General features: G+C 35.5%; 1 protein-coding gene across 4 annotated transcripts in view; it reads left to right on the top strand.

The window, feature by feature from the left end:
- Positions 1-15,544, top strand: part of LOC141938421 (guanine nucleotide-binding protein G(q) subunit alpha) — a 146,830-nt gene that overhangs the window by 113,303 nt on the left and 17,983 nt on the right. For all 4 annotated transcript variants that reach the window (XR_012627275.1, XR_012627276.1, XM_074857297.1 and 1 more), the window contains 2 exons: positions 3,948-4,076; positions 5,057-5,186. Coding sequence is in view for 2 of the 4 variants with exons in the window: in XM_074857297.1 (XP_074713398.1) it covers positions 3,948-4,076; positions 5,057-5,186 (259 nt within the window). In the remaining 2 variants the exon portion in view is untranslated. The remainder of the gene's footprint in view (positions 1-3,947; positions 4,077-5,056; positions 5,187-15,544) is intronic.

Below are 15,544 nucleotides of genomic sequence, written 5' to 3' on the forward strand. Positions count from 1 at the left end.
GAAGAATTGGCATTAGCTAGCACGTTTTGTTGTTTTTATTTAAAGTTGCTGTTGCTAAATTAATTTCAAAGTAAATAAATTGTTAGTTTAATAAGCTGTAGGATGCTTAAAGCCTACGCATGCAGTGCTGATTTCTCTGGTGATCAGAGAATTTCTTTAAACCCCAGCTTTCATGTGGGGAAAAAAAAGTTAAATTTCCAACCCTTTTGGTATGAGGAGGATTTGAAAATATAAGTCTTTGTTGTGGCAGTGAATTAAATTGTGATAAACTAAATAAATTAAATTCTAAATTTTCAGTGTTACAGGAGCAGCTATAATGGTAGTATGTGAAAATTGAGTGTGTGCTGGTAGTATGTCTTTAAATATTAATGGTATTCCAATCATCTTTTTATGTAAATAGTCACCTGTATTCATTTACATATTCCCTGTCAGCATTTTGAAACAGTGAGTCAACCCAACAAATCAGTTATTCAGAAAAATCAGACTGTCACCCCACCTCCTAATACAATGCAAAAATCTATTCTTGTGCTTTGAGAAGGGAAAATGTCTTGGATTTTGGCTATGTAGCACTGTCGATGTAGAAATGTGGTGTTATACAATGAATACAAAAGTCATAGTGTATTGAGTATAAATGCATTGATTTGCTCCCACTGGCATTTTAGACAGATTACACCCAACTGAAGAGAGACGATTCATATCTGCTATATATCAAAAATCTTTAGATGTGGTATAAAGCAGTGGGTACAATGGAAAAGGAAGACCCGGATGTCAATCCCAATGATACACATTCTTATCAAAAGATAATAAATTTCTTTAATTGTATTACTTTATTTTAGAGATTGCATGATTTTTATGAGACACTTAGGGATTTTTTAGGGATTGTAGAGTATCTTGAAGGGAACCTTGTGTTACTACTGTGGGCAAAGCTTTCCATCTGATTTCAGAAACATGTTTAATCCCCTTGAAGTTGATAGCAGAAAGTGAAGTTACATATCCTCACATGGTAACAGAAAGTGTAACTGATCTGCAGAACTGTTAAATTCAGTAGCAGAAAATAATCTACATTGTTTAAGAGTAACAATGTACAAACTTCACTAAAATCTGAATTCCAGTACAAGTAATTCTTCAACAGAAATATCTCAGTTAAAAAAAGGCAAATCAAAAATTAAAAATACTTATTTTCTACTTAAAAATAATTTCATTGACTATTTGCTGTATGCTCACAGCATGAAAATAGCAGTAATAAAAGATTTAAAAGTAAGGTTGTGCAACAAAGAACTGAGACATTTTCATTTAAATAAATGGATACAATAATATGTTTATTAAGTTTTAAATTAGAAGGAAAAGTAGTAGGGGTTAAATGTCATTATTCAAAATAAAAAATCAGGATGTATTCTAAATTGCTTTTGTTGGACTAGATCCTGGGTATGATTTGTCAGTATCACAAAGATTTTAAAGGATTTTGTGCATACTATCTGATTTTATTTTATTTCTTGTGAGGTGCTCTTATTGGTTTTGACACTGCTTCCTTAATTCTGGGTTTGAATGTATAACTTTAGGACACTTCTTAGAGAGCCCAACAGTGAAGAAACCTAGGGAAAGAAATAGGAATCCAGAGGGATGCATAAGGACTCTTCTATGGACTGTATAGGCTCTGTTAAGGTGCTATGGGTGAGATGAGTGAGGAGGTTGCTGCTTAGTAATTGAGCAGAACCGAATGAGGATGAGGAAAAGATGAGTGTTTTTTAAGGATAAATTAATGTTTCTGGAACATAATGACAATATTGACTTTCTAAAATCAGGTAGATGTGCATTACAGCATATCTTAGTGACATGTTGCCCAGAGAAGCTGTGGCTGCCCCCTCCCTTAAGGTGTTCAAGGCCAGGTTGGATGGGACTTTGAGCAACCTGATCTAGCGGAAGGTGTCCCTGTGCATGCGGGGGGATGTCAGATGATGTTTAAGGTCCCTTCCAACCCAAACCATTCTGTGATTCTGTGTCCACTATGCTGATGGTGCAGAGGTGTGGTTCATGTTGAAGACCACAGCTTGAAGCTTGCCAAAGGAATGCAGCAAGACAATTGTGTAAATGGGACACCTACAACACCTACCAATTTATTCAGTTAAAATTCTTCTGCTCTCATGAATATCACTGTAGCATGTAGTGACACATAATGCAGAATTCTTTGTACTCTTCCAAAATACAGTCACAAAACAAAAACAGTTTGGGAGGGTGGGTGGGAGGGAAGAAGAAGCTAGTTCAGGCTGTCAGTTTCTTACTGTACTGGTTATGGATATTGTTCACTTACACTTTTTTTATTTTCCCCCCACAAACAACTTGATGATGTGCATTTCCATTCTGCTTTTTGTGTAAAACACCTGAGGGCAGATGAAGTGCTCAGACTCTCAAGCCTTTTTCTTATTGGCAGAAACTAATCGGTGTTCTTAGAAAATGTTTTCAGGTAGTAGCTTCTGACTTACATTTGAGATATATGATTCAATACATCTTTTGAACTGTGTGTAACTTTCTCACATTCAATGTTTACTATTGGATGAATCTTTCATGAATAAAATCATAGTGATGGAGATTTGATAATGTTTTTGGTTCCCTCCCAGACCTAACAAGTTAATTCTTCTTTATTTTTGCTGTAAGGTAGAAATCAAACTGCTTTGTTTCTGTCATTGTGCAGGATAACTTGCTCTCACTATTTCATTCAGAGCGTGTAGAAGACGTCTAATTTTTTGGGGGGCTTTACTTAAAAAGAAGACCTTCACTAATAACTACAAGGCAAAGAACATGTTCAGACTTTAGTGATACTTTATCATCATTCAATAAATTACAAGACCATTGCTCTCCTCCCCTAGAATGAATGAGGGCATCTGTAGGTTAATTTATCTTCTCAGTGTCTAACTCTAGGCCATTCTTGTGCTGGGAAGTAACAAAATGCCCAAGAACTTCATTTCCTGCAGCAGTCTTTCTCCCAGAGTCTACCTTGGGGAGATCCCGAGCTGCCTGGTGCACTGGTTTCATGAGATGTCCAGCTCCTGGAGCAAAACAGGCTGTCAGACACAAATTGTTACACTTCTTTTTTGAAGCATCTCATTTATGAGAATTTATAAAAACCTCCAGTACATTGGTACTTTATGGTTGAGACCCACCACTATGCAATAGCAAAAGAGTTTTGTATTGTAGTTAATGAACTTTTACAAGCAATTTTATAATAATTTCAGGTTATTTGCTAACTGATTGGGGTGTATTTCATGTACTGCAGGCTTAATCAGAACTTTCAGTGTGAATGCAGGGCTTTCAGGTGCCAGAGATCACACTAAATAATGTGTTGCCTTCTGATAACAAGATCTGGAGCATTTTCTAATTAATCAGTGGGTGGGGTTTTCCTTTCCTAATTTTTTTTTAATTTAATCTCCAAACATTTATGCCTCCTATCATTTTATAACTGATACTGATCTATTCTGTCAGAGTTCACTGCTCCTTGGGAGACTCATGTTTGTCTATCCATGTATCTGTGTAGACACTGCAGAATTAATATTAAGAAATAAGTTACATATTCAAATAAAACAGTGCAATTTTGTTTTTCTCACGCATTTTGTAGTATTATTTGTCTCTAAATTGCCTAGAATTATGTAATTGTAAACTTTGAATTTTTGGTGAATTTGCATGTGAAAGCCAAGCAAACTTGTGTGAAAAAACACAGAATAATTATGCTACCCTTCTGTAGAATTTACTTGAAACTACGAAAGCGTACAGGAAGGGTGGATGGGGTACATTTTTATGCTTTGTCCCCTCTTTTATGCCAATAATGCTCTTTTTTCTGTTGTACATCTTCCTACCCCACAGCCCGTTTCCATTCCCAAGTCTTCCTTTTTCTTTTCCTCAGTGGGATGATGGTGTCATTGTCTTGCATTCCTGTTGTTTCTCCCTGTCTATAGCTATCTTAACGACTTGGACCGCATAGCAGATTCCACCTATCTGCCAACTCAGCAGGATGTGCTCAGAGTTCGAGTCCCAACAACAGGGATCATTGAATATCCATTTGACTTACAAAGCGTCATTTTCAGGTAGAAAAAAAATTTTAACACCCACTTGCTTTGTTTCTTTTGTTTTCTTTTACATTAGTAATACCATGCATAGGTTATTGGTTAAAAGCACACAAAATGCAACTATTCTATGTTTTTAAAATTTGAGTGTGGTCATTATATTTTCGTGTAATTTTCCACATATAATAAGGAGCTGATGTTAAAGATGTCAAAAGGAGGAAAGACAATTAGGTTCGTCTTTTTCTGAAGGTAGTTATTACTGATAGAAGACCTGCAATTCATTTTTTCAATAATACATATCAAAGTTTCACTATGTATAATAATCTGAAAATACAATCATGTGTCCTCCTAGTTCATGTAGATTATGGAATACAAAGTTACCACTTGTGTAGTTGATTTTTAAAGAGAAATTACTCTGCTTTAGAGAGAAATCACCCTACTTCAGTTCAAGTACAGTAGTTGAAAAATAGCTATGGGATTGCAATTGCAAGTTAGACACACCTGTGTTTAGTTACACTGAGACACAGGATGAAGTGGGAATACACTGCAAGTAAGTTTGAATTTTAATTTTGGCTATTAAAAATGTTAGTAGATACTTACTGTATTATGTTTGTTGTCTTAAAATGGGTCAGCTTTAACAAGTTGGGAATTTTTACTCTGGTAATTTGGGGGGGAGAAAGGCAGACCACCAAGTCTGTTCTGTTCACATCTGTTTCTGATGAATACACAGGGCATCCATTGCCAAATCATGGCTCATGAGACCTTGATATCTCAGAAGTCTGAGGGTTTTGAGACCCACAATAATTTAAACATCAGATTTAGAAGCAAGTATGATTAACTGTCTGCTTACAACAGATTCCATTAAATATCAATGGAAAAAATCATTAAGAAAAACAAACCAAACTGTTTTCAACTAAATTCTTGAATTTTATCAGCGTGTGTGTGTTTGTGTGTTTATCTGTTAAGGTATTCATGAGTTGATGTGGATGTTAATTTTGCAGGATGGTGGATGTAGGAGGCCAACGATCAGAAAGAAGAAAATGGATACATTGCTTTGAAAATGTCACATCTATCATGTTCCTGGTAGCTCTTAGTGAATATGATCAAGTGCTTGTGGAGTCAGACAATGAGGTAAGTAAGCATCAGCAAAAAAGCACCAGTTAAAAAAAAAAAAAACTTTATTTATCCAGTCACAAGTGTTTTCCAAATGCATCTACCAGCAGTCATACACTACTGCACCCAATGGACTGAGAAGCACTGCAGGGATCAAGGGGGGAGGAGCGGATCAATCTTCAAATATGGCAAAGCTGGTCCATTCCATGGAGTATTCAAAGAAACCTGGCTATTTTGTGTTGAAGGGGAATACAGCTGAATATAGAGAAATGTTCTTGGTGTACCTATTTATGTAGTTAGTGTTATGTGGCAGAGCCACAAAAACAGTTGGTGGAAATGAAGACAAAATGTACGTATTCTTCGCTAGAACAGACGCTAATGTAGTAAACTTCATTCCTTTGACTTAAAGCATAGGATGTATATTGTATTTTTATTTCAAAAAATAACAGAAGAAAGTGGATGAGTGGAGGGGGTAAAGAACACTAGTATTCAGTATTTTGGATGCAGTTTTACAGAGTAGGGAGGTATTTAATGTTTAGATCTTTTCTTTCCTGAGGACTATTCTAAGTTATTCATCAAACTTCTATGAGTTACTCACTGTGGATGTCCTGTGCAAGTCTTTTAACACATACTTACAAAAGTTAGGTGAAAAAAAGAAAACATGTGAATGTTATTCATGGCTGCATACAAGTTGATTTCACTGTTTAGGAGAATGGTTGACATACAAGGTAAAACAGGTGTCCCTGGACATCCATGTTTGTATGCTGAACTTTCTTCAGGATTCATTGTTTAATGAAGTCTAGGAGCTCTGAAAGCTTTCACATTTATAGTCTTTCCATAAAAGAAAAATACCATTACATTAATTATGTAATCAAGTGTATCATTCAATGCTGAATTTATAAAAATGATAATGTAATCTGTACCAACTTAATCTCTTGTAATTTTGGAAGCTAGGCACGTGTAGATAAAAAGAGAACTCAGACTTGGCTTATTTCAAGCCAAGCCAGAAATGTTTGGTTCTGTCATTTTCTGTTTCTGTTATTCTTTTTAGCCACTAAGTCAGCACAGAAGTATTAAGCATTTTAATTATAGAAGTCAAAACAAAATATATTGGAAATCCTATAAAAAAAATTAGTTATGATAACTTTCACATGCTCTTCTAACTATCCAGAATAGTTCCTGATGTTAGCTATTTATCACTGTGTTTTCATACTGTCTTTCTCACAGGGAGAAATTCTCGTAGGAACTGTCTCATAGGGAGAGGTTTGCCAGACTCAGGCTCCCTGTTAACTATATCCTTAACTGTATCCTGTTCTAGTTAGGTGGCTTGCTCAGACCCTTGGTCTGGTTTGTCAGGTAACTTCAGATCATGACCTAGAGCATCACTACTGTAGAAGGTGGAGTAGTATTTTCCTAGGCTGAATCATTTGGTGTATACAATCTTGCTCTGTGTTCTCATAAGGTAAATGGTTCACATGTTGTGAACTGAATAGAACATCTGACTGAAGACTTCATTTATATTTTGGGTTCTCCAATGACTGAAGTGATACCTAAAGTTGTGATAGCTTTTCTGTAACTACTTTTCAACTATTATGAAAAAGATCACTTTATTCATAAAGCTGTTTCGGTTTTTCAGGTATTCACTTTCAAAACACTTCATGGAGACAAAAGCTGTAAAACTCCTCATTGTCTTGCAGATGGTTCTTCCACCTCGCTGCTATTCATGTTTCTTATTAACAACAGTGGAAAAGTTCTGAATCTTTTTGTCTTTCAGTTTAAAATATGTTCATAACTGTGATTGAAACCCATTTTTGTTTTCAAGTCATACATACATACTGTAGTAGTGCTTTCCAGCAGCCTTAGGCCTGTGTTCCTCTAGCTCTGGGATGGATCCAGACCGTCTTACAGCTAAGCACCCATCTGGGCAGCTTTGTTTTGGCTTTCAGCAAACTGTAGTCAGTCTGTCTAGATTTTGTTTTGGTATACCAGAGCACTGATTTCTTCCTTTCCTTTTCCTTCCCCTGTATCTCTAAACATTGCAGTCCCAGAACACCTGGGAGAAGAATGGATTTATTTATTACACATGAAGCAAAGCATAGTTTGTCTGAATGTGGGTGTGGCAGAAATATGGGAAAAGGTTTAAAACCTTTTAAATGTGTTAGTTGACACCTTGAATTAAGACATTTACCCCAAAAAAAGTATTTCTGTTCTTCACTGGGGTGTGACAAGCTCAATAGGGAAGACAGTAATTTAACTTGGAGACTTTGGTAATCAGCCAAGAGATACTTTTCGCAGTTACCTTTAAATTGTGAAACAGTATTAAAATCTTAGCACTGAAGTGAGAGGGTGTGCATAAATGCCCTAATTTCTTCGTATTTGTGCCATCAGTGCGATACTATGATAGAATTTAATCCTTCTTTGATCTGTGTGCCTCTTACTGAAGTTAAAAGCTCTGACTCGACAACTTGCAGTGTTCTGCTACTCCCTTTGCATTGCTCTCATAGCCTGATTAAACAGTACGATTTTTGTAACATGGCCTACTTTCATTTTCTAATTAGTCCACTGCATGTTATTGCCTGAAGTCTTTTTCCTCGTAGTATGTTTTTACAAAGAAAACCATACTTTAAATAATTTGTGGCATTCTTTTTAGTTAATACATTTTTTCATTAATCTCATTTTCATGAGTAAACATAAATCTTTAAGAACTATTATTTGCCATTCGGTGCATATGTGTTTATATGACCATCATTATGAAACTGGTTTAGAGCCCTTAACACTCTTGATTTGTATTTCAAAATATAGTGCCTGATAGACTCTCAGTTGTAAATCCATTTCTTCACTTGTTTAGCTTATTCAAGAGAAATAAATTGGGATAATAAATCAGATGAGGCTATACTGAGTTGAGAGTCTTTGCTAGTGTCTCTCAAGGTCTTTTACCCACTGGGTATATGTGGGATATGGGGAACTGTTTCTGTCTTCATGCCCTAGGAGTAGTTAAGTATTAAAAGTTCTGAGGGATATATTATAACTTCTCTGTAAGGGGACATCATACATGGAAAATAAGATGAGTGTTCAGACAGCCTGTTATTCAGAGTCCTGTGTAGGATGACCCTTAAATAATACATCCATGACATTGCACTACTGTAACAAAGATCTGCAGCTAAAGAGTTGGGGGCTTCAATCCTGCAGAAAAGCACGTGTAGCCATCCAACTTTGTTTTAACTATGATTCCTCTAATGGGCAGTACTCAGAAACAATGTCTTCTCTCCTCTCTTAAGTATGTGTCTAGATTGTACATAAGTAAGCATCTGAGTTTGGTGCATAAATAAAAAACAAGAAGAATTGGTCAGGACAGTGTATTTAAACATATCTTTCAAAAACTTCGGATGATGTACAGATTTGAAATGCCTTTCTCTTCTTAAATAGGTGTAAAAGGAGATATAGCTAAGTGTTCCGAATTCTGCCCTTAATAAAACACTAAGTCTGTCTGGATTTGTTTGGTAGAAATGAGGACAAAATTTGATCCAGAGGACATAATATACTAATCACATTAATAGTACTGTAAATTAAGTAAATCGGCCCCCAGTCTCATATGATGTGACCAAGGAGAACATGTTATACGTTAAATTATCAGATGTTTGACCTTTTCACTTCTTCAGAAAAGTCTGGTGTAATTAGAGGTGAGGTAAACAGTGAAGGAATCGTATCTCTGGTAAATTGACGTATTATGATGTATTATGTCCTCTAAGTCAGGCTTTTGCTCTGAATTATACCAGCAGTTCTGGAGAAGTTTTATCAAAAAACACAGTTTAGGACTTTGCCATTTTTTAAATTAACTGGTTTTATTAAATAAAGGATTTTTTCTAGATAAAGAATGTTAATTCATATTCCTGGATATGCTGTGTTTAAATACAAGTCACAGGTAGCTGTTCTAAACATATAAAATTTCATATAAACATATAAAATTGTCCTAGTGCAGTAAATGCAAAAACAAGTTCCAGCTTTATAAGAGAACCAGTAATCACTTGCAGTTAGTGAAGGACTAGAGACATCACAGTATACCTGTGAAATCTGGTTTCATAAAAAATAGGTTTTCATTATCTTTGCAGACTTATTAAGTACTTGGAAATGGCAAAATAAAGGACGGTATTTATGATGCTTGCACATACTTTCCTTCTGTATTAGTGCACTAAAAGTCTTCAGGAGTATATGATATCATATAGCTTGTATAGGTTTATGGCGGTTATGAAAATGTGGGCTTTTTATGGGTAGAGAACTTTCTTTTTTCTGTGTTCCCAGAGGAAAAGCAGAAGAGGCAGGGTACAACTTCCTCAGTGCAGCTAAATTAATGGGTTAATAGGCTAAGTGAAATTTAGAAATTTTCTCAGCTGTCAAAAAATACTATCTTTCCTGAGGTATCATCAGAGGCTGCAAAGCTACAGAGGCATTGGACAGCATAAAGTATTCATTGATAAAAGATAATTTTCAAAAGTAAATCAATATGAGTATCTGAACATCCACTGCACAAAATAAATTGGGGGAAAAAGTCCAGTTTAGATTATTTTGGTCAGAGCTGATACATTCTGGTTTAAAAAAAAAAAAAAAAAAAAAGAAATACAGTTGTAAAATACGATATTTTAACAGGATTGGAGATAAATCTTGATAATATTTATGACTAATATTCCTTCCACTTCGACTTTTGAGTAAGGAATTTCACTAATGCTCAGCATTATAAATACATACTACGTATCCTGTATACTTACAAATATCTATGCATCTCTATGCCTTAGGAAAACAATGTTTTTTCATTATTTTACTTGTTAAGCAATTTCTTTTCATTGATGAATGAAATTACATATAAAAGAATCATTGAAATGTATCTTTGTTAAAATAGTAACATTAACGTAAAAAACTTGTATTTCATGGGTGGGGTTTTCTGGTTGGGTTTTCTCTGACCTTAAATAGCAAAGCAAATAGAACCAGTTTTACTGTTAAGGTCTAATTCATTTATATATGCTATCCAGACAGGTAATTTGCAAGCCTTTTAAAGGGTTTATTAAGAACCATTATTGGCTTTTTTAATCAGAAGAGGAGAAGATTCTTGTCAAGTAGAACACTGATCTTTTTTTAAGAGGTTTTGTTTTAAAGCTTGATTTTTAAGCTTTTGTTTGGCTTTTTAAAGCTTGCACTGTCTTAATAAATTATTTGATTTAGCTGCAGCCAAAATTATAAGTTTTAACATAATGTGTAACTGAAGTTCTCTTAAACCAATATTTCCTTCCCTTTAATCATCGGAGTTGTCATCCATTTTGCATTAAAGTTTTGTAGAAAGTACCACCTCCTTATAATTCATGTATTTACAGGTTTGGTCCCAGATTGCAGTTCTTGCTGAAAATGTTTGTAATGTATGAAGCAGGCTGGAATGGCTTAAGAATTTTGTGTTTTTAAAATAATAGCAAAATTGATTCATTGGCTTAAAAAATCCTAGACACGTGTCTTTAATTTACGTCTAATATTGCCATTACTTCCTGTGTATCCTCCTTTAACACATGCTAAACTATTATCTAGGATCTGTCTTTTCTCTGATCTTGACAAATGCAATATCAGTCAATGGATATCCACAAAAATGATGCCATAAAGATAATTTTCCTAACTTCTTCCTTCTGCCTTGTGTTCATCTGTCCTCTGGCTTTCACTTCCTTACCACATGGAACCAAATAGTTTGTCTCCTTTAAGGACCGGCATCATCTAACTTGATATGATAACCAGGTTGAATCATTTTGATCAGTTATTTTTAAAATATTCCAAAAAATACTTTTGCATGTGTTACCATTCTCATTCTGAAGAGAAAGAGTTCCCCAGGAACTTGCTTAAACCTGCTGTATTGCTGCTGTGTAATGTGCAGTGGTGCAGCAGAGTTGTGTGAAGGCTGCTGCTTTCACTGATGAGAATTCCGCCGCTATAACTTGATGCTCTCTTATTTTATGTTCAGCATCCCATTTTCTTACAGATTTATCCTGAATTTATAAACTTTTAAAGCAGTGGCTTTTACTTAGGTGCATAGTGGAACTGTGATCCCCCATCAGGTCTAGCTTTCTTGAAACTGGAATAGCAGGTTCATTTACCAGTAGCAGACATCTACATGGCACTAGTGGTAGGAAAACATAACGTTTTTATTTTGAGATGTGAACATATTGAGAATAGTCTGTAAATACAGTGGCCCTCAGTAAAACTGTGTGTAGCTTGGTGTTCATACATCATGAGGGCTGAAAGAGGTTGTTACATGTGAGCGAGTGAAGTAGAATCAGTTGCTTAGATGGATAGGATTTCCTTCCTGGAGAGAGATGTTCAGAGCTCGACTGGACACGACCATGAGCAACCTGATCTAATGACAAAGTCCTGCTGGGAGCAAGTTGGATAGATGACTTCCATGATTCTTTCCAACATAAATTATTCTGTGATTCCAAGTAGTAAAATCATAGTTTCACAAGTGAAAGATTTTTTTGTTTGTTTGTTTCTTTGGGAAGCATCTTTGTGGTCATACCATAAGGTTTTGCCATAGCTTCTTTAAAATCCTGAAGAACCCTACTTTATTTGATGGTGGATATCTGAAGTTACCTTCACAGTACTTCATTTATACTGAAGAACTGTCTTGTGATTTTATCAGAAGTAGCACTTGTATGAAGGCAAACCAGGATATTTAGAAAATGAGGGCTTCAGTACTTCAGCTATAACTGCAGTGGAAACTGAAGGAACTTTGTGGGGTGGTTTTCTGTGATGTTTTTGTGCTTCAAGTACTGAATAAAGGCACTGTGCAAGGATGTCAGTTCTTTTGATTGATGGAAAATTTCATTATTCTTAGGTTGTCGCAAGTAGAAAGGAACAACATTACTTGGTTTGTTAAAAAGTATTCCAGTTAAAGTCTAATGTATTAAAATTACTTGAAGATAATTACATGAAACCCAGGGTAGGTATTCTTATTGTGAACTCATTTGTGTGTGTAGGTACAGGTATGTAGATACAGATACACATGCTCATGTTTATCTGGACGAATCTGGACAAAATACATCTGCAAAATAGGTAAGTATCCAAAGCCTAGATGGACCTTCTGTAGTGTTCATCAGTGCGATCTGTTAACGGGTGACAAAAATGTTCCAGTCGCACTTTCTTTTGATGTGGTACAAAAATAAGAAATGGCGTGAGGCCACAGAGTTCAGAATACTTTCACTCTTTATGGAGGCAGTTATCTGAAGCATGTATTTCATTTTTTCATCAGACCTATCTTGCTGTTCACAACTGGGCATGCTTCCACTTCTCTTCCAGCACTTTGTGTTCCTTATTCACAGGCTAGTCCTACATGGCTTAGCATGAAGGCTGAAAGAAAACAAGGTTAAGATGAGAGCACTTCTCTTTTTCTGCATCATGAATAAACATAATACTTTAGTTGCCTGCTTTTTTCCATCAACATTCAGCAATCCAGAACAATTGAGCATAGGGCAGAGGGATAATATGAACTCCTAGATAGAATTAAAATCCTCAGATGGTCTTCCTAATTATTTAAGAATGTTATTTCCATGGGAAATAAAATCTCCAGAGCTCATTGTTTATTTGGAAACTAGAGAAAATAACACATTAACCACCTGTGCCAAATCTTGTTGTTGCGTGTATTGTATCTTTTCATACCTGTTCACCCATATGCATATGTATTTTCTTTTAGTTTGTGGATAAAGAACCTTTCGAATGTAAAGTATCAGTACTGGGAATCATTTGCATAAGGAAGAACCAGAGCCTGCTTCTCTTTTGTTAAAGTGGGTGATTCATAATGGAAATGGGGGTTGAATGATGGTGAACCCGATTGCAGAGGCTGCCAGAAATGCTGCTGGTAAATGTTGCTGTTGGCAGCAATTGCTGGTAAAGACGACTGCCACTTATTTTTTTCAGTAACCAGTGTCAAAACTGTCCAGAAAAGGGTCTTTTTCAATGACAACTTAATTTTTAAATATTTTGACCCACTTTTCTCAAAAATACCTAAGTATTCATGAAAAACTGATTATTCTGGCACTCATGTTATTTCATCAAAATTCATTTAACAACGATTTTTTTAACTTAAATACTTGACAGCAATGTTTGGACCATGTTTCTTGACCACTTTTTGGATTACTTCTTTTTGGACAGTATTTTTATGCTTTTATAGTTGTTGAACATGTTGATTTGATGGATTTCTGCTGTCATTTGGTTCATCTCTCCCTCTTCTAGGTACATACATTTGCCAGTGCAGTGTTGCAAATTTAAGTTGTTGGAGAGGTGAGAGTTCCTCTCCCAGGTAATTTAAAAAAACAGTTCTCACCTACAGCAGTGTCTTCTCAGTCGTCTACCAGCAGGTTTTTTTTGTCAGGCTAGTTTGCAGAAAGATTGAAGACCATTGAAGAAAATTAAGGAATTTTTCCTGATCTCTGTGTCTGAAGTTGTCTCTTACTGCATTTGAGTTATTCATCAAAATATTTGTACAACCATTGTAGTTTTTTCTTAGATGGCTAGTTACAGCAGTATAACTGCAACATTATACTTCATACTGGTGGCAAAAATCTGAAGTGCTTCCAGTTTTACTTCTTTACATAGTGGAGGACTCTGCACTTACCTCCCACTTTCTGATTTCCTCTGTTATTTCCCAACTTTCACGTAGCAGCTCTATTAAATTTCTAGCCAAGGAATACACTGTAGGTCTTTCTGTGCAGCCAGACAGTGCTTCTACTTAAATAATTGCTGGAAGTCTTATTTGGAAAATGGAGACATTCCTAATTAATGTAGGCTTTCACACAAAAAACATTCACATGCACAAGATTTTGTCATGTAAAATAATAGTCTATTACTGTGATACTAAACAACTTCTGAAATATGAACCCCTGGGGTTTTTTATCTGAAGCTCTCTTGCATCACTGCCTCCTCTTCTACAGTTACTGGCTCTGAATGCCCTCTCACTCAAACATTTATTACCAGCAAAAAATGTAGTTGTATACACAGTGCAAGTTGTTGACTGAAAAATGCATCTTGTTCACCTCCTCACCACCTTCTCTCACATCATTTCAACAAAATTCAGTCCCTCAAAATCTGTGAATTCCTAGTTGTGTTAACAGACACTATTTAAATTACAATTTTTAAGAAAAATTAATTACTACATTTTTCATTCAATATGTAAGTTACAGTATGCCCACTAGATGCCACTCTAGACAATCATAAAAACAGTAATGGGTGAAACTCCACTACTGCTTCTGTACTGTTTAATATTATAGTTGGTCTTTTCTGTCAGAGCAGTACGTTTGTTAGCTGGGAAATGCTGCTTCCCCTTCACTGAGTACCAACTGATAGAGCTTTTAAATGCTATTTAGTGCTCTTCGGGTATTTCTCAGGATTTGACTTAAAGTCAAGTGCTGATAAATTATGCCAGTTCTATTATTTCTGTAATTACAGGAGTAATTGCATGTTTTTCCAGAGCAACAGATAGCAAAAAGAATTTCAATTCATAAAGCCAAACTAGAAATATGTAATTTTAACATGAAAACTGAAAGTATAAGATTAAAAAACCGTGGAAGAAAGCACACTCTTTTTTAAAATCTGTTAAAAATGAGGAAGAATAAGAGTTTGCATTTGGATAAAAATGTGAGAAAGCATGGTTTGTATATTTGTGCTAATGTTTATCCATCTTAATAAAAACTTCACAGCATAAAATCTTTAATACAATAAGAGGTACGTGGTAGAAAGAATTTCATTTTATTTTTATTTATGTTTCATAAAAACATGTTTCTAATCATAAAACTGGACAGTCCCATGATTCCTGAATAAGTACGGTGTTTTTTCTTGGTGTTTAATAAGAAATTGGAATAATCTTGTCCAAGATTATATGATCTGTTTATAGTTAACAAATCTCTATTCAGTTGTGGAGTTTGTCTGCTGTATTTTTTATTCTGTGTTTCATGATGGTATTTTTACATTGTTCTGGAGACAGTGTCAGGTTGTGTGGAGGATGGGAGAATTTTACGTTGGCATCTGTATATCATAAAGAGAAAAATGGAGTAAATGGTGGCAATATCAATATATCCTTATGCAATTTGGGACTGACTGCAGACATAAGCAGAGCAGAGTAGTTGCCTAGGCCAGCAGATCTTAGAGGATGGTGAAAACAGTTATTCCGCTGCTCATTTTCCATGTGCCAGCTCCCTGTAGAGTAAGGGAGGCCACGATGAGCTGTTGCTGCTATCGGAGGGGGGTTGCTGTGAAGGTTGGCATCACTACTGAGAATGGCTGTCGGCTACTGAGAATGCCTTGAGCCAGCTCCAGCTGCACATTTCTGTACTGTATTTATTCACAAGTTTCTGTCT

This window comes from Strix uralensis, chromosome Z (assembly GCF_047716275.1).
Source record: "Strix uralensis isolate ZFMK-TIS-50842 chromosome Z, bStrUra1, whole genome shotgun sequence".
Lineage (NCBI taxonomy): Eukaryota > Metazoa > Chordata > Aves > Strigiformes > Strigidae > Strix > Strix uralensis.